The sequence below is a fragment of the Drosophila rhopaloa genome, unplaced genomic scaffold, assembly GCF_018152115.1.
Source record: "Drosophila rhopaloa isolate 14029-0021.01 unplaced genomic scaffold, ASM1815211v1 contig_185, whole genome shotgun sequence".
Lineage (NCBI taxonomy): Eukaryota > Metazoa > Arthropoda > Insecta > Diptera > Drosophilidae > Drosophila > Drosophila rhopaloa.
This window is the reverse complement of record NW_025335067.1, coordinates 1-24,652: the sequence shown is the minus strand read 5'-3', so window position 1 is coordinate 24,652 and position 24,652 is coordinate 1. Positions and strand designations below refer to the sequence as shown.

Here is a 24,652-nt window from a genome sequence, read left to right as displayed (position 1 = left end):
ACCATCGGAAGATGCGGGGGGCGGGGAAAATGGCTGGGAAAGTGTCAAAGTCAACGCTGAACGCTGAACACAGTTTAAAGAGTTCAGCTGAACAAATTGCACAAGATTACGCATACGCAGTGGTGTCCCTCGTCAATTGTTTTTATGTTCCTCGGGCTTTCCATTCATTTTCCCGCGGGTACCAACTTTGATGACATTTGCCTTTGTCTATCCATATCCCCAGGCTTTGGGCTTCCACAACCCGGCTTATGCAGTTTTCGCAGCTATTTACAGATTTCCCACAAGTTCGCCCCCTCAGACAATTCATTCTTGGTGGGTGACTGTGTAGTTGGGTAGTCGGGTGATTGGGTGGCTGGGTGGTTTAGTGTGTGGCTGCTAAGCCCCGAGTCATAAACAAGTCAACGCAACATGTCCGATTAGTAGAGCAACCACCGACTGACATTTGTCACCCACTGCCTGAGCCTAAGATGCAACTCTAATCTGCACTACGAAAAATAAATCTATTTGCATATCCCTGGCGGATCATGCAAATAATGTGTAAACATTTAAGCAGCTTGTCTCGGAATTACGCGCATAAATTCTTAATTTTCTTCAGTCTAAATCAGTTTTACATGATTATACGAGATTTTAAATATTGTAAAATTCAAAGAATAGTTTGTTTTTATGTCTATTTTCATGCAATGTTTATCCAAATAAATTATCGACATATTTCTTGGTTTTGCAAAAAGTTAACATGAATTTTTTTTAATGAGCAATACAAATATTCCAAACCGTTTTTAAAACCCTGATAGCATCTGCCACTACATTTAGATATACCGCATTTTTTTTGTATTAACCAATAGCATATTAAGGAAAATATCTTAGTAATCAGAAACAGAATCACTGAATAATGTTTTTTTGATGTTCTTCACAAACCAATCAATCAAAGATAGCCCAATTTAATCAGAAGCCCCTTTTTTGAGTGTACTGAGCTTCTAATGCCGCTTTTTGCTCTCCATTCTGCTCAGCTCGGTCACATTTGCTTGCATTACGAAATAATTGTAAAGCGCACGTCACTTTTCTATAGGCCTTCGTCTGTCTATCCGCTCGCTCTCTATATAGCCCATGTCCAACCCCCTACGTCTCCCCTGTACACCCCTAAGACCCCCTCAACCCCCTTTATCCACACCCCCCGGCAAGCAGCACACTTGGGCCATTCATGCGCAAGTCGTCAGCGCCCATTCACGGTCTGTCCCAGCCACACACTGGGCAAAAAAAAGCCATCAAATATCAAGATTAAAACGCTTCATTGAAGATGGTTTAGTTCATCAAAAATACATTGTGAGAAAAAGTTGAACAAATAATCCGGCCGAAATGTATTCCTTTCCCTAGGAAAATATAATTTAATATGTTTGATTGACTATTACTATAAAATATCTAAATTAAATTTATTAAAAACTATGTGCTAGAAATGTTGGGAAAAAACAGCGCCGAGTTTAACAATTCAGGTAATAAGTCAATAATGTACAACCTAAAATGCACTTAAATAAATTTTTCTACCAAAATGTTGACTTATAACAATCTTTCTTTCGATTAAATAGCCATATTTTTAAGATATCTCTGGGAATTAATGTTTTTGAAGAAGTTGTAAAGTAAATTATTTATTAAATCATGATAAGTTACTATCTTTCAAAAATATTTGCTAAGCTAATTTAATTCTAGGCAACTGATCTGAATTAGAGTCAAGAATTGAAACACCAATACTACTTTTAAAACATCGTGAACAAAATGTTAGGATTGTTTTTCTGTGGAAAATTGGGTCTGACGAAATGTCAGTAGCATTTAAGTTATAAAATTCTGGGTGGGTTTTTTCATGGCTTAAAAAAATACTGTTAAATTTTGGAATAGTTCTTTCTGTGTGCTTGTTACAGTTGCAGACCCGTGCCCGGACCCGTTTCCCGGACCCATTTCCCGGACCTCTTCCCCGGACCCCTCCCCGGACCCCTTCCATGGACCCGGCTTGGCTAGCTCGGTTTGGCTTTACTCTGGGCTGGGCTTTATACTTGGCGCTTGCCGCTGCCGCAGTCGCCGTTCGTTCGCTTTGCCGCTTGTTTGCCATTCAAAATCCGTTCAGACTTTGTATGCACCATCAAGTGTTGCCCTCTCGCTTCTGCATTACATTTGCATATAATACTATCCCTGTCTGCCTTTCTTTCGCCACCTCCCGCAGCCCCACCACCCCGCTTTTCCCAGCCCTTCAACTTTTCTCTCTGTGCACTAGTTGACGTTTTCTATTGTGGCTTCATTGTTGAATAGAAAAATGTGCAAAATAGTAACGAAAAAAAGAAAATAGCAAAACAGCTACCCCTGCTCGCTTTACATCCTACCCCTCCCTTTTTCCTTGCCACACGCATGCCTCTTGTTCGGCTTACAACTCCCCTAAAACTCCCCTTCTCTGTCTACACAGAGAAAATATATTACCTCAAATTGGGACAAAATTAATAAATGCTTACATTTTATATTATGAAATATACTCTTCATTAAAAAACCAAAAAGTTTACTTTCAACATATTCTGGGAAGTTAGAAATCGCTACAGCTTCAATGAAAAAAACTGTGTTTAATAAAAATGGTTGTTTAAACAGGTTCTCAGAATTTTGAAACATTTAAAAATTGTCTTATGAAAAATTTTCGCTTGGGAAAGTCGCCTATTATTTATAAGACAAGAATGTTGTCTTTAACAATATCTATTAATTTATACTGAAAAGAATTGAAAACAAAATGAAATCCATTTTATATTTCAATGCTCCAGAATTCTTTAAGTTTTGATCCTTTTTTTCTTTAATTATTTTAGTTTGATTTAAAGTGACTATTATGATAATAAACTAATTATTTAAAGGCATTGTATGTATATTTTTTCCGTGCATCCCCATCAGCATCATCATCTCCGCTGCGTGGACTTGCCGCTTACATGGAAATAAAAGTGCAGATCTTGTAACTTTAGTAATTTTTCACATGACAAATTATGTGAGCAGCGACAAAGCGGGAAGTGGGTGGTATGAGGTGACAAGGGGAGAGGGGGGTTCTGTATGTCGAGAGGCCAACAAAGGGGCATGTATGGAGATACACACACCCATACAAAGACATTCGCACACACAGATACTCGAGGGCCCGAGAAGAGAGTCTATCCAAAAGGTGCCGAGTTGTGGCATTTTGAAAGCGGACAGTCCGCATTATGCAACAAAGTGGCGCCCTGGAGTGAGGCTATTAAATTAAGTAACATTAAAGATGAAGTTCTTAACTTTTGCTCTTAGCTCATAAATCTGTCATAAATTGTCATATTTAAATGACTATAATATCGAGTTCTAATGTTTATTTATTTGAACGAAGATAATTTTGGTTGATTCAGGCGATATGCTGAAATTATGCCTTAACACATAACTCTTCAAAAGTTATATATGTTTTTAACGACATATGTATCTTCCTATATCTTAACACATTTTCAAATTTATAAAAAAAATATAGCATTTCAAGGCCTTTTGCTTTTGCCTTGAATAAAATAAAATAAAATTATTAATTTAATGTAAAATAAATTGAATTAGCTTGTTGGCAGTATAAAACTCTTAGTACAATAAACTTCTCCATTAATTTCTACCATTTCCCAAGCAACTTTAAAGCTCCTGTAAGCAGTTAATCCTTTAATTTATAAATATACCTGCTGCACTTAGCAAACAACAACAAACTGGCCGACATTCATAACAGCCCGTAATAGCTTTAACCTTTTACAAAACGATTTATGCAAGCTGCTAAGACCCGGACTACAGACCAATGCGCACAATTCTTTATTCACCCCACCTCGACACCATTCTCATTCGCATATGAAGGAGTATCCACAAAAACCTCGGGACAATTTGACTCCCGCAAAGCCCAAAAGCAACAGCAGCGGTGACAACCACTGGGGCAACAGTAACAACAGCAAATCCCCATCCCAATCCTGATGACTATCATGTGCGGCTATCAACAACATCATCAAAATGCACCAACATCCAGCAGCAACAAAGGGAATAAGGGGAAGAACCACTGCAATTGCTTCGTGGTTACAACCTTTTCACTACGAGATCGAAGGGACGAAGGGGACGAGGGGAGGGAAAAGTGGAAAGCGCTGGACACAAAACTACGAGTAAAAACCGAAACGCATCGGAAGATATGACAACACTGGTCCAAAAGGTTTTTAATAGTTTTGGGTTTTTAAATACACAAACTACGAAACGAAGAACTTTTAAAGTATGATTACTTAATTTATTATACTAATCTAAAAAAGAGATTTCAAGCTTAAGTCCGTACAAGCTTAAGTGCTTATAATGGTTAAAGATTACATTTTTAGGCACAGGAAGAAAAGTATTTTTTGTGGATATTACATTAAAATCACACAGCTTTCCTAATTTTGAGTTGAAACCATTTTGGAAGTTACTTTATATTTATCGAATTTATAAGTTAAGAAAACTATATTTTAGATAAATATAACTTCATCTTAAATACATTTGCAAAGAACTAATGAATATTTTTAAAATATCCATTTTTAAATTGAAACTTATTCTAATTCCCAGCACTAAATGAACCTATTAACATCTATAATTACAATCATAATTGATTTTTACTGTGCACAATTATACCTCGGTAGAGATAGACGTTTAGAGAGCTTAAGCTGGAACTCGAGCTGCAGAATTGTGAAAAGCTGGGTCGGCGCATAAATATGTTGCCGACAATTGTCTGAGACATTCGAAGGCATGGCTCATGGTGAGTGTGTGAAAGCGACACGGGGCATCAGGGGGTTAAGGGTGTGCCGGGGGTTCCGGGGAGGGGTTTCCCATACTGGCTGACTCCGGCGTTCATATGGAGCAGCCAGAACACGGAAAACAGAGCAGAAATATGTAGGCGGAAAGGGGGAGGGCTAAAGCGGTAAGCGAGCCTCAGACAAAGCCAGCCAACGGCGGCTAAAAATGTTGGCCAGGCGGAGGCAAATGTTTTATGTAGCACCCACTGAGAGATAGCCATGGGAGATGTGGCTACAGTGGTTACGAAATGGAATATCACTATACATTATAAATCACAATAGATATCAAGAATACCAGTACAAGTTATAAAATAAAGACAATTTGTATATTGAATACAATACCACAATATTGCCAAATATTTTAAACAGCAATCTAAATGTTCAATAATATTCAATAATATTATACAAATTCTAAGCGTATGTTTTAAATTTGCCACGAAGCACAAACATACTAAGAATTTACATTTATTACAGGGAAAAGATTAAAGTAAACAGAACACAAATCTATATATAATAGCAAACTTATGGCTCAATCAATTTATATAGCACTGTTAAATTATAGCACGATCAATAAAAAGAAAATAATTTAATAATTGCCACACTTTCCAAACTAAAATAGCTCTCATAATAACTCAACCATAAAAGCTTAAAGATTAAAAATTTTAGTGCAAGTTTAAAGGAAGTCTGAGTAATAATTCAAAACAATAAAAATGCACCGAAAGCGATTTACATATTATTCCACTGTGTATGCGGGTGTGTGTGTGTGTGTGCTTGATAGTGTGCGTAATGCGAATGTGAACGAAAAAGCGTAATAGAAAAAGAACTTTACAGTTGCATCGATTTAATCGTGCGGAAAGCTAAATATGAAGGAGGAAAAGATAGGGGAAAATGGGGGAAAACTGCGTCTGGAGCATCGATGGGAGGTGGGCGGTGGGCGGCAAAAGGGGGTGGCAGTGGGTCAAAAAGGGGGCGGGGCACTGGCACAGCCTAAATTGGGATACGCTTCGTTCGGCTCGGCTCATTTAAAGCAATTCTACTGCTGCAAAACACAAACACAATTACCAGTACATGCAATTTATAATGAATTGCGAACCAGGGGCGGCGAAAAAAGGGCGCTGGGGGAGGGCCAGTGGGCGGGGCAGTGGGGCGGAGGGGAGGCCGTAACCCGCTGCACTTTGCGGTTCAAAGGATGCATTGTGGCCCCGTCTGCGATACAGATAGCAAAACTTTTGCGCTGCCTTTCCTCCGTTCCACTAGGTTCTTCTTTCACATTTCTTTCTCCCGTTTATCGTCTTATATTGCATAACATACGCCTCGTTTTAATAGTGGTGGGCGGCGGAGAGGGGGCGTGGGTCGACAAACAGGCGACCAATATAATGTTTGCTACAGAGAACAAAAAAGAGCTACAGATCTTTTTTTTTATCCGAAAAACGTCTGTCTGCACCAAAACTGCTAATACTATTATGTCATTCACCTATTTGCTGTCTCTCCATATAAAATATTTGTATTATTTTCCCATAAAAGCAAACTATTTATATCCCTTAGCCTTTTTTCTAAGATTGAATCGATTCTACAAATTTGCTAAAAATTTAATCATTTTTAAAAACATACGTTTTGAGAATTTTTTATTTGTGCTCATTATTTTATTAGTGTAAATTACTTTTAAATCATTACTTGATATATATATTAGCTGGCAGTAACAAATCTTTCGCATTAAAACTTTCCCGATAGGCACTCACCTATAAGTAGATGTAAGTAGATGTTCTCCTTATTTTGTTTCACTGCATATACCTATCCCTCCACACACTAAAGTCATTTTCTAATGGCGGCTTATACTTCCTAACCAAAAAGAGTTTACGTTTTATTCCGCTGCCAAAAGTTATGACTGCATTTAGCAGAGGGAAAACTTTCTTAGCCTTGCATTGATTTCAAAAGAGAGCAAATATATGTACACTTATGGGAGATGGGGGAAATGTACTTTTAGGCCAAGTATTGTGCTCGAAGCAACCCCACATCCCGCCCACATCCTCAAGTCACTCCATTTTAATCGAACTGTTTACTTAAAAGTGCAACTAAAGCAAATGAAAAGTTTCTTATTCGGCGTGTCAGACTCGGAGGAGATTGTAAATTGAATTTTGATAATGTCAATCGTGGGACGGCACAAAAGTTTTTGCCATTCTTGCGGTTTAAGTGGATCGTCTCCCTATCCCCATAAACATATATATCCAGTAGAAACTATCCACCCACAATGCCACAACAACTTACGGTTAGTGCAGACAAATGGCCAATTTACATATGCATAACGCTAGAACATAAGCCCAAACACAACTCACACGCAAACAAACATTTAAATCCCATTGCATGGCTATATTTTGCCATTTGTTAACATATTTAAAACACTTTAATGGCAGCAAACGGAAAACTGTTGACTTTTCAAACAAACATCGATAAATAGTGGTGATTACCGCCAAAGATGAATCCTTAACCTTTCTTTTTTTAACATTTCTGTACTTTTATTTATGTTTTTGTAATAAATATGATAGAATAATAATATATTAGTATTCAGCACTTAAAATAAAAAATGTCAACTCTTTTTTTAATCACTACTTTTCCATACGATTGTTTATTGATGGTTGTGTGAAAAGTCAACAGATTTTTGATATGTTAACAAATTGCAAAATAAATATAAGTGCTTTAGTGTTTTGAAGGTGAGCTTTTTTTGATTCTTGTTCCAGTGACGTGCTTGTGAAAATTGGTCATTTATCTGCACAAACGGAAATTGTTATCATATTGTGGGAGAATAGTATCCAATGAATAGATATTTATATATGAATCAGGGAACGGGGAGGATCCATTTTAGCCGCAAGAATAGAAAAAACTTTTGTTGGGACTTTGTTAACATTTAATTAAATTAATTTCTTTTTAAATAGTTATTTATAGTTATTTCCAAGTACGATTTTCTAATGTTAAAAAATAAATAAATATAAATTATTACAATTAATGGGTAATGCAAGTGTATTAATACTTTCGTTTTGAATAAAAAGCAAAAAATAAAATACAATCGGGAGTATTTCCAGTTATAATTATCTTTTAATTATCTTACAGCAAACATATGAATTTTAGTATTAATACAGCAATTTTCATCAGCTCTGTTTTGAGAAAATTATTTTGGCCGTAAAATAAAATTCGCCAGGGAGAGATGGTGGCCAACAAAGCCGGCACTTTAAGCTAATGGCTGTCCTAAAGTCAAATTGCCGCAGGCCTCATTATGCATACAAAATGGAAGCTTATTGGCCGGACAGGCGGCACAAACAGCCGTACAAACATACGGCATACGGCGTACGGCGAATGGACCACGGACTACGGACAATGACAGTTGCGTTTACGTTACGGGCAAACAAACAAAACTACGGGCAATATGAAAGTGCGCACACAACGACACAAAATCATTTGAAAGCAATTATATCAGACAAACACGGGGGGAAATGGGCATCAGAGTACTGGGAATGGGAATGGGTACGGGAATGGGAATGGGAATGGGTCAGTCCGTGCTCCAAGCACGGCGTACAATGAATCAATTTACGGAACGTAACAAAGCCGCAATTACAAGTGCCGCAAGAGCGACAGAGACGAGAAACAAAACGACAATTATGAAAAGAGCAGCGAGTGCAATTGCAATTGCAAACGCAATCGCAATTCCACTGACAGTCGCCTGTCGATGCGATGCACAATTTTTGGGGCCACGTTAAATGACGCAGGGGCCTGGACCATTTTTTGTTTGCATATCTTGCCGCTTTTCCTCGACTTGGGTCCCGCGTGTCGGTTCTAATGGATAATTGTCGGACTCACATGCCGATGAGCGGCATTCTTGAACAGATTGGAAAGGGTAGCAAAGGCGGGATTAGCTACACAAAAGTGGGGGAATCAACCAACAGCACTTGTTGATTCCACTCCGTGGTTCAAAACTGTTACATGATGCTGATGGTTGAAGGGTTTCCCAGGAAAGTCATTGCTCAGTAAGTTCAATATAATGATGTATATAGCAATAAAATTCTAGATAAAAACCAGCCAAATAAAAATATTTTTAAACTAGGTTTTGTCTTAAAGCGACTAAAAAAAGGTTTGAAGGCTATCGCATAAAAGACAATCTTAAGAAATATCAACGAAATCAACTATCTTTATAAATAAGAATACCTATAGTTGATATATTTATTTAGGGTCAGTGATCGTCTTACATTTTAAGAAACAATTTATCAATTTAAACGCACTTTTGATTAACATCTTTAAAAAGCAGGAAACTCAAACTATAAAACAAGAAAGGAAAGCTAACTTCGGGCGGAGCCGAAGTTGATATACCCTTGCAGAATACTCTTGATATTATATTCTCCAAAATTATTCATATGATGCATTCTTAATACTTATAAAATATCCCAACTTCCTAACTTTAAGAACACCAAAGTTATGGCATTTCCGATCGTTCAGTTATATGGCAGCTTTAGGATATAGTCGGCCGATCTTTATGAAATTTGATAGGTCGGATTGATTGGCCAAAAATAAAAGCCATTGAAAATCCCAACTTCCTAACTTAACAAACACCAAAGTTATGGCATATCCGATCAATCAGTTATATGGCAGCTATAGGATATAGTCGGCCGATCCTTATGAAATTTGGTAGGTCGGATTGATTGGCCAAATATAAAACCCATAGGAAATTCCAGCTTCCTAACTTTACAAACACCAAAGTTATGGCATATCCGCTCAATCAGTTATATGGCAGCTATAGGATATAGTCGGCCGATCCTTATGAAATTTGGTAGGTCGGATTGGCTGGCCAAATATAACACCCATAGAAATCCCAACTTCCTAACTTTACAAACACCAAAGTTATGGCATTTCCGATCAATCAGTTATATGGCAGCTATAGGATATAGTCGGCCGATCCTTATGAAATTTGGTATGTCGGATTGATTGGCAAAATATAAAACCCATAGAAAATCCCAACTTCCTAACTTGACAAACACCAAAGTTATGGCATTTCCGATCAATCAGTTATATGGCAGCTATAGGATATAGCCGGCCGATCCCGGCCGTTCCGACTTATATACTGCGCAAAGGAAAGAAGGGTGTGCAAAGTTTGAATTCGATATCTTTAAAACTGAGAGACTAGTTCGCGTAGAAACAGACAGACGGACAGACAGACGGACAGACGGACAGACGGACAGACGGACAGACGGACAGACGGACAGACAGACAACGGACAGACGGACATGGCTATATCAACTCAGGAGGTGATCCTGATCAAGAATATATATACTTTATAGGGTCGGAGATGTCTCCTTCACTGCGTTGCACACTTTTGACCAAAATTATAATACCCTCTGCAAGGGTATAAAAAAGATAGATTGATGCTCATTTGGACGGTAAAAAAAAAACATAACATGTGGTTAACATAAGAAAAATAAATTAATGTCAAGCTGGAGTTACAAAGGATTTATGAGTTCATGGAATAAATTAGGTATCAGCGAGATCGATCATCCCATAAAACGATCTCTCTCACTTGATGTTTGCTGCATTTACACTAAAAATACATTGGCAAAGTGAATTGTATTAATAGCAGGGCATTTATTTAGTTATTTCAAAGTTTTGCGTGTTGTTTTTTTGGCTTAGTTTGTTTTATTTTCATTTTCTTTCGCCTTTGTGTTTATTTACTTTGCCATTTTGCGCCGAGCAGGCCAGGCAACTCTTCTTGTTTTATTTTCCGTGGGCCCTTCAAAAGATTTATAAAGTTTGCCAAAAGAGTGGGTGGCAAGGGGCGTCGTGAGCAGGGGGCGGTAGCGTTCAAAATTACTGAGCCGTGGCGATCGCCGCGCCAGTCAACGAAACTGTGAATGGAATTGTATTCGCATGTTTTCAACGATATTCGCCAAGTTGCACAACGAAAATAGAGAAAGATACAGCGGCACTGATACAAGTGCAGAGATGCGGATGCATCTGTATCTGTGTATCTGGGCAGCGTCATCAAAAGGTATTTTGAATTAATTCAAGATTTATGCATTCAACATTCGCTAGGTGCCACATTTCCCATTCGCATCGCCACAAAACTTTTACCCAACTTCATCTTGCAGTCAGTGATGGGAAAGGTATTCGATTTACATAAGTAAGGTACAAGGTGCATTGGAAATAATACCATAAATAATACCATGATTGAAACCAAATTGTAATTCAAAAAAATTAAAATTATGTATATAATAAAGGCTTTTATGTGCCATGTCTTTATTATAAAAAATGTAATGCTTTATACATCTCATTTGAGGTCAAAGTCCAATAAAAAAAAATACATAATTATTTAAATTATTAAGACTTAAAGCCAAGTTATAACTCAAAAATGAAATTAGATAATAACCCACTGACAAGCAACAAAAATAATAATTAAAACTTGAAAGAGTAACAAAGCAATTACATTTATAATTAATTATTATAAAAGTATCAACATCTGGCCAAAAATATTTATTAGTGATTGAACCTCTGTTAAAAAAAGACACGAAGTTAAATGTTTGAAAGACTCTTATGAAATTTGCGGTACCTATAGGTACATCTAAACTCCAACACTCGGTGCATTTGCAATAGTTGCACCACTTGCTGGTGTTGCAGTTGCAGTTGTTGCACCTGCCAGCATCGTCGGAGCTCAGCGAGCAGCAGGTGATCCATTTCTTTTATCCGGTGGCCTCCGCTTTCCCGCCACAAGAAATATGGCCAGGGATTTGAGGGAAAGGCAACTTCGGCAGCCCAGCCCAGCCTATTTTTGCTTGCTGTGTTGTAGCGAGTTTGCCAAACTAATGCAAATAGACAAGATGAGCTGCAATCAGCATCCGCGCCCCCCTTCGTGGAGTGCTGAAATTCACTTGGGCTATACAATTTGCAGCATTTCGATAATAGATATATTTATAACCGTACATCTATGTGGATGTACATGCATGAGCTGCATAATTTATGGGCATTGCGTGTTCAATGGATTGCGACGGCTGTCCGGGCCATATGGCTGTACCTAAGTCTCCCTGTCCCTCTTTCCTTCTATATCTTCCCGATTTTTTATAATTTTTCCTCTTTGGGTAACTGAAATGACAAAGGGTTTAGCTAGACTAGATTGGCATACTGCAGTTGTTGAGCTTTCTTTGGAGATTCTCATTAAAATTAAATGCTTAGAAAACGAAAATTTGGTTAGGAGAATTAAAAGTATGGGGACCATAAATAAATATAACTTTAACTTAGCGTAATTCATGAAAATGAGAATTTGTATACCTTTCTTTTCAAAATACAATAAAGCCACATAACAACGTTACTTAGTTGCCATGAATGAGATGCAATCTAAATTGTTAAACAACCTAATATAATTAATTGCTTATCAGGCCCTAATTGAGTTGACTCTATGCATTTTAAAGAATGCCATTTATTACCATTTAATTGATAATTAATTCATTAAACTTGACTAAATTAGTCGAGCTAGAAATGTTTTAATTAGTCAGATTTAAAGTTGCCTTTTACGGAAATATTGCCGTATTTAGGTTCTCAGCAACATTAAAATGGACCTTATGTGTGAGTAAATATAGAGATCAAGTTTATAGATGCCTAGTTAGATAATGTTCTTAACATGTACATTTCGGGTTTCCTGGGGTTCGTCATTGAGTACTGTCACCTCTATTTCAAAATCCATTCACATTAAAGCATCATAATTGATGCATCATCCTAACAAACCACTGGTCGCTCAGTTCCATAATTTGCTCACTTTATGGGCTGCGTCAAAATCCCATTCCACCACTACCTTCAATCAGTCCACTTGGCTGCCAATCACTGGATCATCCATTTGTTAGTCTGACTTTCTGACAGCAAAACGGCACCAGCACACCGCTCAACTAAAACTGCAAACCAACTGCAAACCGATGCAAATTATCAGCAATGCAGCTCGCAATTAATCTGCTGCATATGACACCGCAATCAGAACTTAACCTATTTTGGCACAAATATAAATGTTGGATGAGGGGCTGCAAGCTGGGGAATCGGTCTGATAATAAACTGTAGCCGGAAGGATGAAAGCGAGCCGAGAGCAGTAACTGCATTGCACTAAAGCACTAAGCCGAACGGCTTTAATTGAATTTTGATGTCCTTGGCAAATTGTTTTCTAATTAGTTTCGCAGACTTGGATCCCCAGCTGGGCCTTCGTCCATTTCTGGCCAGTTTCGGCCAGTTCCGGCCCTAGTTGACATAGAAAACTTTCTGTCAACAACTCTAACTGCCTTGACATCACTCCCCAAGCCATGGTTCATTCCCTTCCGGCGCCCTGCGCTTCAATAATGACAAACTTAAAACTTAAACAATTAATGCCACGTCCACGAGTCTACGACCTCAAACTAAATAAAAAAGTTAATGTTTACTTTGGCTCTTCGAAGTTTGTATGCCCTTTCTAAGAAGATTGCTATTGTCCTATGAACTTTGTAATTTCATCTTTTATAGATTTTATATTTTAACTTTAATTTTAGTAAGATTAAATCTAATTCAAAACTTACAATGCTAGACCATATATATTTCTATAAGTGTAAGATTAATGCAAATATAAAAATCTAAAACTTGTTAGTAAGCTAGTTTTAATAATATTTAACTTTAGAAAAGTTTTTACTTCTCTCAAAAATCGAATTACAAAAATTAAAGACATTTTTAAATGAATATTGTGATGTAAGTAAATAAGTAACGATCTCCTTTATAAACTATACTAATCAAAATATATATAATTTTTCTGAGCATCCCAAAAATTATTTCAACGATTTCATAGTAAGAAGAATATATGGTTACAAATATTTTTCGCTCAATTTAAAACTCTTTTGACAAACTTAAATTTGTTGTCCCTTTTTTCGACACCTATTGGAAATACCTGGTGCAAGGGTATTCCGGGTTAATGCCAGTCCACTTACCCGGGATCATTGGGCACCTCCGACGGGGAACAGGGTCCCAGCTCCACTTGCTGTTGTTGCTGCTGCTGCTCAATCTTGATGTCCATGTTGGGGGTTTTAGGTCGGGATTGAGATTGAATTGGAGCTGGAGCTTGGAGTTCGGAGTTCGGAGCTGATGTGGTTGTCTGGCTGTCTATTCTATAATTGTTGCTCCAACGCCTTCTGTCCAGGCATCGAGGGCTGCGAGGGGAGGTCGAATGGTTCTGTGCGGCTGAGTGGCTGTGTTTTGGGTGTAATGGGTGGACGGGGAATGCTGCTACTACGAGTTGGCTAACAAAGTGTTCCCTTAATCATTGGCCACGTTGGCTGCTAGTTGGCTATTCGATTGGCTCCCGGATTCCTTGATTTCCATTTGGCCTGGCTTTTGGGTATTCCGCTGATTTTCCACGGCTTTTCCTTTGGTTTTTGGTTTGCTTTTTACTAATAATTTGGTTACATTGCACACTGTGAATCACATTTCTTGGTTGTTTTAGTTGCTTCGTTTTGCAGGCCACTTTTGGTTTGGTTTTAATTTTATTGTGTATTTTTATGTATTTATTATTTGGTATTTAGACTTTAAGTTTTAGAAACGTTGCGTTAACTTTGGTTGTTGGTTTCTCAATTGATTTAAAGGCAACATATTACTGCAAAAGATCTGTTTTGGTTTGTTTTCGTTTGTGTTTGGTGAAAATTAATTAAATTGCAATTTTAAACTTTGCCCGGGGAAACTTTTGAAAAGGCAATTTCCCCGCCACTCCCTCCCCCTCTCTTTCCCACCCATCCGCAGCTGCTGAACCACCCCCACACCCACCCCCCGCTTAAAATGCAATGATTCGCAACGAACAATCGTAAAATGCAAAAAAGTGCAACCGATGAGGGGAAGAGAGAGAGAAAGAAAAGCAGTGGAAAAGGCAGGTGAGGAACGGGCGGAAAAGGGGCGGAAAAGTGACGGCTGAGTGACAATTGCGATGCGGTACTACGAGTGCAAGAGATCTTTGTTTGAAATAAATTTGCCTCACTTTATATGGCAACAACCGTCAAATTAATTTACTAGAATGAGAAAGGCATCTCCAACCTCCGATAAAATAAAAACGAAGAAACACGTATCTAGTTGCCATTAAAAGTGCAATAAAACAAAACTTCATTTTCCATGTTATTTTGGTTGTTCAGCTATTGAAATAAAAAATGTGGTTTGGGATTCTGGATTTTTATTTTTGGCAATTATAAAATTTTAAATACCTAAATACTATTTGATCTTTTTAGTCAAATCGTTGCCAATTGTTTTGGCTGTTTGATACTACTTAGAATTTGTTATTTAATTTAAGCTGCCACCAATATATTTTCAGTTAAAATCTATTTTAAGTTTAGAAAAATTCATTATAAAAGTGTGCCACATTTATGACGTCAGATTTGCCGATAAGGGAATACAAAAATTCAGGAATCCAAATTTTATAGCTTTGAACTTTTGATGTTACTGCCATTATTTGCCGTTGCTTTCCCCATCTTTATTTCATTTCCCTATATTTTGATTGTTTTTTTTTTATTTTCTGTGTTTAATACGCGCCTTGATCTTTCCCACACCCACAACAACAATAAAAACAACAACAATAGAGAAAGATAGAATGAGAGAAAGGAGGAGAGAAGAACATTGCATGCAGTGACTCCCTCAACAACAACAAAAGCAACAACAATATGATATCGCGCAGCATGCAAGCTTTCACAAACAGACATTCACACACACACACATACGGACTCGTACACCCGCAATAGCACACCAATACGCACACAAATACGCTGAGAACATGCACCGTTACAACGAGAGCAGAAGTTAACTGGCTGCAGCAACAAACACGTGACCCGACAATTGCGACAATTGGCAGCACAAAATAAAACAAAATAAACGAGAAACTAAAACAGAACTAATATAACACATGTTCGGCCAGTGATCGTCGATCGGCGAAGCTTTATTGATCAGTAATCAAAGTTACCGCTATTTCGCCCAACGATAGACATTTTGTACGAGTGATTAACAAAAACTTCTTGTTTAAAAAGAGGTTTTAAAAGAGAGGGAATCAAAAGGATAAGCAAACATTTTATTTTATTTCACTGTTCTAGTATAAGTCATCTCATAAAATATTTAATAATCATAAAATATCAGCATTAAGAAATTACTGACTGCATGTTCAACGCCATTTTAATTGAACGTTTTTTTTCAAAGAACAACATATTATTTTTGCTTAGTCCTTTTTCCTCCTTTTTAATATTTTAAGTACAAATTTAACATCAATAAAATAGTTAAACAAAATTAAACACCAGACACATATGTGTACACTTATAAACATATATTACTAAATAAAATAAGCCTGAGAATAAAAAGGAACCAAGAACAAGATTTTATTATAATAAAATCGTTTCATTTTGAGTTTCTAATTAATTCAGTCATATAGTCTTCATTGTTATAGCCCATTGCTTTAAGTGAATTAATGAATTACATATTAGCACTTTTTTCGAAAGCTAAATAATTGAGAAACTGTATACTAAAAGCCAATCAATCGAAATCAAGTCCTAGGGATCTCTCTTCCTCTCTCCTAATCGATCAAATACCGTTATTTTGCCGGCCGGCAGCCATTTTGCATGAAAGATCAACACACCAGCTATGGAAACCGAGGTGGGTGGGAGAGACAGGATGGGGGCGGCGGTGCGAAAGAGAGGGTTTCACTTTAACTCTTCTTCTTCAGTGGTTATTGTAGTTGCTTGCAATTAAAATCGAATGCCGCGCACTTTTATTTGTTTTCCCTATTTTTTTGTTTTATATTATATAATCGTCAAATTGCACTCCACACAGCCATCGAGGTAAACAAAATGCAAATGCCCTCCACAGCAGGGGTTTATTTTCTCCTTTATTATTATTCTCTATGCCTCTTATTATTGGTTGTATCTTGTAAATTGCGGTACGCGTTTTGGTAGTTGTTTTGGCCAAAGCGCACGCACTTCGCACGAGGGGGAACTCAGAAATCGGGGGACTCGAGGACTATAGAAATTGCAACGGAAAGTGCAACTGTGGCGTTCCGTTTTTCTCAGTGCGCGCACACGAACGCGACAGCCAACAAGACGACACTGAGCGGCGAGACCCCAAAACCCAACTGACGGCCCCAAACGACCGGCGGCAGCGCTGCTGCACTCTCTGCCCTGCCGCTGCTCTGTGTGTTGTTGCTGTTGCTGCTGCTGCCCCAGCGGAGCTTTGCGCCGGCAGCGACGTGGGCAGAGGCAGCGGCAGTTGCACTATTTACCGGCTGCACATGGCGCATGTACTTCAGCATCACAGCTGATAAGTGATAAGACGCAGCGAGCAAGAGAGCGGCTGGCAGCCGGCAGAAGCTCAACGAAGAGAGTGGCGTTCTCTTAAACGCCTCGGAGCTTCGAAAGCTTACACGGCACAAAATGGGGCCGAGTGTTTTGCAATACAAGTTTAAATAATATTAATAATCTAGGGTTTCTACAAATAATAGTTGCTAACTGAGACCGACATTGCGCATTGTCTTCAAAGTTTATCACTCATACGTACTGTTGTCTTTAATCAAATAAATTATTTTAACTGACATTACGTTTCGTGTGAGTAATAACAGCGGAAACTTCATGCAACGCCTAAAACAGAAAATACAATTTTTTGGGTTTTAAATATATTTATTCTAAACCAAAATCAAAAAACAAAAACCAAGTTAGCTTATTTTTCTTAAGGGTAAAATAAAAAAAACTACCTCTCATAATTGTTTATTTAATAACCAAAAGGTTATTAAAAGGTTAACCAAAAAAAGGTTGTAAAATTTTATTAGAGATTACTCATACGCCACATAAACCAGGAACAATTTATTTCAAAAATATCTTTCTCCCACTTCTTGTAATTTTTTGATTTCGTTTGAGGAAAACATTCCCGTAATACATATAGATAAACCGGAGTAGGTTTTCGCCTATTGTCAGATACTAACTGCCCACGTATCGTATGAGTAATTTTTGGCATTTGATACCATGCGCAGCGCTGAGAAAAAATTTCCATATAAACTTCGGAAGATGACAAAGTTAGCTTACTTTCTTGTTTTAAATTGAATGTTGGAAATTACTTTAATGTACAAGTTAAAGAACAAAACATTTTGGTCAGGAACAGAAAGACGGAAGGGCGGATCTGCGAACTCACAAGCCCATAACTTTTTTTAAAGACATCCGATTTTAAACTGGCTTGCTTCTAAATTATCGTGGTTTAATTCTCTAAAAATCTGTATAATAAACTTGATTTGTATTTTGGGGTTTATTTTTCGTAATTTTTCCGAATTTAAAAAAAACGGCGATGCAGAAAAGTGACCTACAACCTGCACTCCAAAGTGCATCACTTTTCTTAGAGACATTTGATTTCAAAGTAACTTGCTTCTAAATGATCGTGGTTTAATTCTCTAAAAATCTGTATACTCAACTTGATTTTTATTTTGGCGTCGATTTTTCGTCATTTTTACGATGGTAGCCTTTTCCGAATTTTCAAAAAATGGAGTTACAGAAAAGTGACCTGAAACCTGCACTCCTAAGCCCATAACTTTTCTTAGAGTCATTCGATTTTAAAGTAGCTTGCTTCTAAATAATCTTTGCTTAATTCTCTAAAAATCTATATATTCAACTTGATTTGTATTTTGGGCTCGATTTTTCGTCATTTTTACGATGAATTACCCTTTCCGAATTTTTAAAAAAATGTCGTTGCAAAAAAATGCACTCCAAAGCCCATAACTTTTCTTAGAGACATCCGATTTCAAAGTCGCTTGCTTCAAAATGATAGTGGTTTAAAATATGTATATTCAACTTGATTTGTATTTTGGCATTAATATTTCGTCATTTTAACGATTCCGAATTTTCAAAAAATGTCGTTGGAAAAAAGTGACCTAAAACCTGCACTCCAATGCCCATAACTTTTCTTACAGACATCCGATTTTAATGTGGCTTGCTTCTAAATGATCGTGGTTTAATAATCTAAAGTTTAATTCTCTAAAAATCTGTATATTCAACTTGAATTGTATTTTGGCGTCGATTTTTCTTCATTTTTCAATTAAATTTCTTATTTTAGTTTTTCGTGAACCAATCAAGTTTGAAACTCTTAGGATGCAAATTCAAAGTGCATAATCTTATCTTTCGATCCTTTATTTTGATCAGACGGTCGTAGAAGTTTTTTCAGTTTGTGTTTTAGTATATATATACCCTTCCAAGAAGATTTGTGACTAAAATTAAAAGATTTGGATTTGTTCCCAAGTACCTGAGATTTCGACAGTAATAAAAACAACTATTTTAATTATTTATCGACTTCAAAACATCGTTTAATTTCGTTTTCCCACACTGACAGGTTTTATCCATTCCTATTACATTGTGAAAATACGGAATACGGGAAATTTAGTACAGGCTAGCGCTTATGTGCTCAACACTGGAACGAGGTATCCATGGGGACTATCTTAAAATTATGCAAAAACAATGATGAACGCGTCGTGGAGAACTGGAACTCCTGGAGGTCCAGGAACTCCTTGAGCCCTCTCGTTTGTGCCACAGTTCGGGGCTTTCTGCGGTTCGTGATTGGGGATTACAACAAAAACAAAGAGATGTCGGCAACCTCGAACTAACATTCGGAAACTCCCCATCCACCAAGACATCGAAGGTCCTAGTCTAACTGCTCTGGGCAGTAACGGGCTTGGTGGGCGGCGAAGTGGGCGTGCTGCCGGCGTCCAGAGGCTCTGGGCGCTCCTTTTCCTTGTTCCAGCTCTTGAGGCCTTCGGGCAGAGAGGTGTCCTCCTCAAAGGAGCCGGTTCCTTCGACGAACTCCTCGTAGGTGGACTTCTCCTTGAAGGGTCTGGGTCCCAGCAGCTCGATCATATCATCCCGGCTGAGCACCTCGTTTTGGAGCAACCTTTCCGCCACCTTTTGCACATCCTCCTTGTGCTTGGTCAACAGACTGGTGGTGGCCTCGTGGGCGCATTTGATGATCGACCTCACCTCGCCGTCAATCATTTGGGCAGTGTCCTCGGAGTAGGGCTTGCTGAACACCGGATCGCCAGCCTGCCCCACATCGAAGCTAACTTGTCCGACCTTTTCGTTCATGCCGAAACGCACGACCTGGGAGTAGGCAATATCGGTGATTTTCTTCAGATCATCCTGGGCACCGGTGGTGATTCGATTGAAGAACAGCTCTTCGGCCACGCGGCCACCGAGGGTCATGCACATGCGATCGAACAGCTGCTCCTTGGACAGCAAATAGTGATCCTTGGGCAGATACTGGGCATAGCCCAAACCCTTGCCGCGCGGGATGATCGACACTTTGAGCAGGGGATCGGCGTGCTCCAAGAACCATCCAGCCACCGCATGACCAGCCTCGTGATGCGCCACCGTTCGCTTTTCCTCCGGTGCCAGGACATTGGTCTTCTTCTCCATGCCAGCGATGACACGCTCAATCGCCTGCTCAAAGTGCTTGAGGACAATCGAATCCTTGGAGTCGCGGGCGGCAATCAGGGCAGCTTCATTACACACATTGGCTATGTCGGCGCCAGTGAAACCCGGCGTTAGAGCCGCCATCTTCCTGCTCAAATCATTCTTGTCCAGCGTTGTCTTCAGGTTCCCCAGATGCACCTTAAAGATGCTCGCCCTGCCCTTGATATCAGGCGCTGGAACATAAATCTGACGATCAAAACGACCCGGTCGCATGAGAGCCTTGTCCAGAATATCCACACGATTGGTGGCTGCCAGCACCACCACATTCGTTGTGGTATTGAAGCCGTCCATCTCAACCAGAAGTTGGTTGAGGGTATTCTCCTGCTCCGAGTGACCGCCGAACGTCTTGCCACCACGCTTCCTACCCACAGCGTCAATCTCATCGATGAAAAGGATGCAGGGAGCGTGCTTGCGGGCCATGGCGAACATGTCACGCACTCGCGATGGACCAACGCCCACGAACATTTCGAGGAACTCGGATCCGGACACGGTGATGAAGGGCACATTCGCCTCGCCGGCGGTGGCCTTGGCCAGGAGCGTTTTACCCGTGCCGGGTGGGCCCGTTAGCATGGCCCCCTTTGGTATCTTGGCGCCCAGATCGATGTACTGCTGCGGGTTCTTCAGGAAGTTAACGAACTCCATGATCTCGATCTTAGCCTCCTCGCAGCCAGCCACATCTCTGGAAGGGAAGTAGTGGGTATTATATAGGCATGTGGATTAGTGCCATTAACTCACTTGAAACCCACGCCAATCTCTGTGGGATTGGTCAGCTTGGCGGTGGACTGCATTACGCCGCCAAAGAGGCCACCCCCTTTGCGTCCTCGACCGCCGCCCATCATGTCCGCCGACTTGCGCATCATGTAGACCAAGAAGCCGATGATGAGCAGCGTGGGCAGCAGACCGGTCAAACTGGCGGCCTCCACTTCATTGCGATAGATCACGGGCACAAAGTTGATAGACTCCGTCCCCTGCTCCGACTGGGCTGCCTCCAGGTTCCGCTCAAAGCTATCCACACTGCCGATGTTGAACCACAAGACGCCGCCGCTGCTGTTGCTGTTCTGCTGAAGACGCACGCGCACCCACTTCTTGTTGACCACCTCCAGCTTCTCCACCACGCCCTTGGACAGGTAACTGTTTACAAGGGGAAAAACCAGAGATATGATTATTAATAATAAATAATATTAATCGATGGACTCCCATCTACTACGAGACATGTTCACACTTAACAGTAAGAGTTTTTGGTATATACAATTATTTATCTTACAACATTTAAAGTTAATGAGTACCATAAATTACACTGCAATCAGGAATTATGCAAATCAAGGGACGTTATTAATACTTTTAATAATAATTAACAACATTTTTAAGCGCAAATTAAATAAATTATGCTTTTTCTATTGTAAAATATTTACTTATTCAACCGTGCATATTTTACAAATTTTATATATATCAATTTAGGCTCATATTCTTTAAATAAATAATTTAAAATGTTGAGAATATTATATAATTATCATATGATACGAAAAAGTTTAAATTTTGAAATGATTAAACATTGAAAATGTTTACAAAAATTAATGCATCATCACGGTGATTTTAGGGTTATGAGAATTTTTTGATAAACTTTGGCAAAATTATTAAAATGATTTAAATCACTTTTGCGAAGCAATAAATATTACGGGATGGTGATATTGTTGGCTTTGTGATACATTAATTAATTAATTTTTACAACAGAAGAATCTTTTAGGTCTATGGAAACTAAAGATCTATTCTATTTCCATATCATATTACTTCATATGGATTTGAAATGGGAAATTGATTTGGTTAAATTTCGACCGCACCTGTTGACGAACTCCTTCCAGGAGATCTCCTTGTAGCCCATCTCGAAGAAGGCGAACGAGCCGACCAGGACGACGGCTCCGATGGCGCCAAGGAGGATCCACCGCTCCCTGTCCCCACCTCCGCCGCTCTCGCCCAGCGGCCTTCCGCCCGGCGTGTTGGCCCCCGTCCCGCCGGTCCTCTCGAACTGTTGCTGAACATGCCGAAATTCCAGTCCGACTTCGACTCCGCCTGGGATCGGGCGGGCTTGGCCGAGGCGGATGAGGATGTGCTGGGCTTTTCCGAGGCGGATTTGCTGGTTCCCGAAGGCGGCTTCTTGTCGCCGGCGGCTCCTTTCGGTTGGGCAGAGGACTTGCCGCCGGCCTCGAAGTACTTCTCGAAACCCTTCGGCGGTTTCTTGCAGAGCAGCTGGATCTGTTTGACGATGTACTGGAGGAGCGGTGATAGCTCCGCGGGCAATATATAGACCCCGGCGCCAGTGGCTCCCGTGGACGTGCGTTGCACCTGGAATTTAAGCGGGATTTTAATTTGGATTACCCCTGGATTTTGGATGTTAACCCACCTTTCCCGGCAGCGAACCCGCCGTATAGTTGCGCCGCATCATTCCGGCCATCGTTTTGGCCGTGCCAAACAGCCGGAATGCCATGACAACGGCTGTTTTCTCGGTCTTCGCTAGGTTACCCAACGATCGGTCGCCCGGATTGCGTGGCCACCGCCTCCGAACCTTTCACACTGACACAATTTGGCCCGGAAATACAATACTGGGTTTTTTCAAACTGAAACCGAAAGTCGCCGCCTCGTTTTGGAATTTTCTCGATACAGTTTGGCCTCGCGAATGAATTGGGTGAAAACGTTCTTATTATTACGCGGAGCGGTGCGCGATTGTGAAATAGGGTTGTCAAAAATAGCCATCTATCGATATATCTCCACAATATTTTAGTATTTATGTGGTGCACTGCGGACGCAACCCTTGGTTCGTGAGTTTGCTAAGCTCTAGCCGAGACTCAACCCATGAGATGTAAGTTTTGGCATAATAGCCTCTACTAGCACTTTTTTTTTACTTTTGGTTGTAGATGTTGTGACATCAATAATTATTAATTTAACAGAACTTTGTAAGTAAACAGATTTTTAGAATTTTAATATTTTATAAATATTAAAGTTTACGCCAATGGGTGAAATTTTTATACCCGTTACTCGTAGAGTAAAAGGGTATATTGTATTCGTGCAAAAGTATGTAACAGCTAGAAGGAAGCGTTTCCGACCCTATAAAGTATATATATTCTTGATCAGGGTCACTAGCCGAGTCGATATAGCCATGTCCGTCTGTCCGTCTGTCTGTCCGTATGAACGCTGAGATCTCGGAAACTATAAAAGTTTGTTTCAAAATGGTGCCACGCCCCCTTTAACGCCCACAATCGCTTATATACGATTTTAAAAATTTAAATATTTCGAAAAAGTAAAAATGCAGTTTTATTGTGTTTATCAATACCTATCGAAATGTAGAAGAAATTTTTCAAATCGGACCATTCGTTAAAAAGTTATGCGTGATCAAAGTTTCTATCTCCATCTCCCTCGCACTCCCTTTACCTGAGTAACGGGTATCTGATAGTCGGGGCACCCGACTATAGCGTTCTCTCTTGTTTTTATCTTCACTCACTGCTCTCCTTTTAGATTTTGTATTTGTAATTTAATTGCACTTTTTCGTTTGAAAAATTAAATTTAATTTTTAACAATTCCCAAACAATTCAACAAGAGCTCTGCATAAATCAGATCCGCCAAGTGTAAGCCAAAAGACAAAAATTCTTTGAATTGGATCAACAGATGTAACATTTAAATCCCTTTAACTTTGGAAAACAAAACAGGTAATTTGTCCATTTACTAGAAAATAATGTAGTTGTTGGATAAAGAGGTTATATACCTTTTTCATTTTCAAAAATATAATTTTATTTATTAAAAATACACATTCCTTATTAAAAATGCTAAAAGTGTAGAATCCAATGATTTTCCAGATGGAGGAGCCTCTGCGTTTTAGCTGGTAGAATTGCTAGTTAAGATCTTGGGCAAGATCATCTTCCATTTGGAATTTCAATATTTTCCTTCGTACTTAATATTATTGTTGCAAGTATATTCAAAAATTTTTCATTATAGTACAATTTTGTATATTTTTTCATCTTTTACCAAAATTATGAATATTGGAAGTATCATTCAATTTTCACAACTCCCCAAAATTATTTCAGCGAAAACGGAAACTTTTGTAAAGCTTTCTTATGAACGTATTTAAGTATCAAAAAACGTTCATACTTTATATCCACAACTAAGGTAATTATATGTTCGGCAGGTTTCAGTTAATTAAAGGTTTTTGTAATAATTAATAACAAGTTTTGTAACAAAAACAATCGTTTTGTTAATCGCTTCCTAAGATTAATTTATAAGAGTTGTAAAAATTAATAACAAGATATCGCTAATTGCTTTAAGAATAAGTGGACACAAAGATAATATAAACAAAAATATTTG

The 24,652-nt window shown here is 38.9% G+C and overlaps 2 protein-coding genes across 8 annotated transcripts in view; both read right to left on the bottom strand.

Moving 5' to 3' along the window:
* The window catches only part of LOC108048668 (RNA-binding protein Musashi homolog Rbp6), a 188,880-nt gene extending 171,966 nt beyond the window's left edge, over positions 1-16,914 (bottom strand). For 5 of the 7 annotated variants that reach the window (XR_006417579.1, XM_017129482.2, XM_044459254.1 and 2 more), the window contains exons 1-2: positions 16,397-16,914; positions 13,775-14,447 (exon numbers count right to left, since the gene is read on the bottom strand). Coding sequence is in view for 6 of the 7 variants with exons in the window: in XM_017129482.2 (XP_016984971.1) it covers positions 13,775-13,860 (86 nt within the window). In the remaining variant the exon portion in view is untranslated. The remainder of the gene's footprint in view (positions 1-13,774; positions 14,448-16,396) is intronic. The other 2 variants (XM_044459252.1, XM_044459253.1) reach the window with 2 other exon arrangements.
* Positions 16,915-19,112: 2,198 nt separating this feature from the next.
* On the bottom strand, positions 19,113-23,036 carry LOC108048670 (AFG3-like protein 2). Its single transcript, XM_017129487.2, is given in 5 exon segments — positions 19,113-20,981; positions 21,038-21,433; positions 22,141-22,300; positions 22,303-22,642; positions 22,701-23,036. Coding segments are annotated over 5 exon segments (2,478 nt in total). The 5' UTR covers positions 22,785-23,036; the 3' UTR covers positions 19,113-19,483.
* Positions 23,037-24,652: the final 1,616 nt, after the last annotated feature.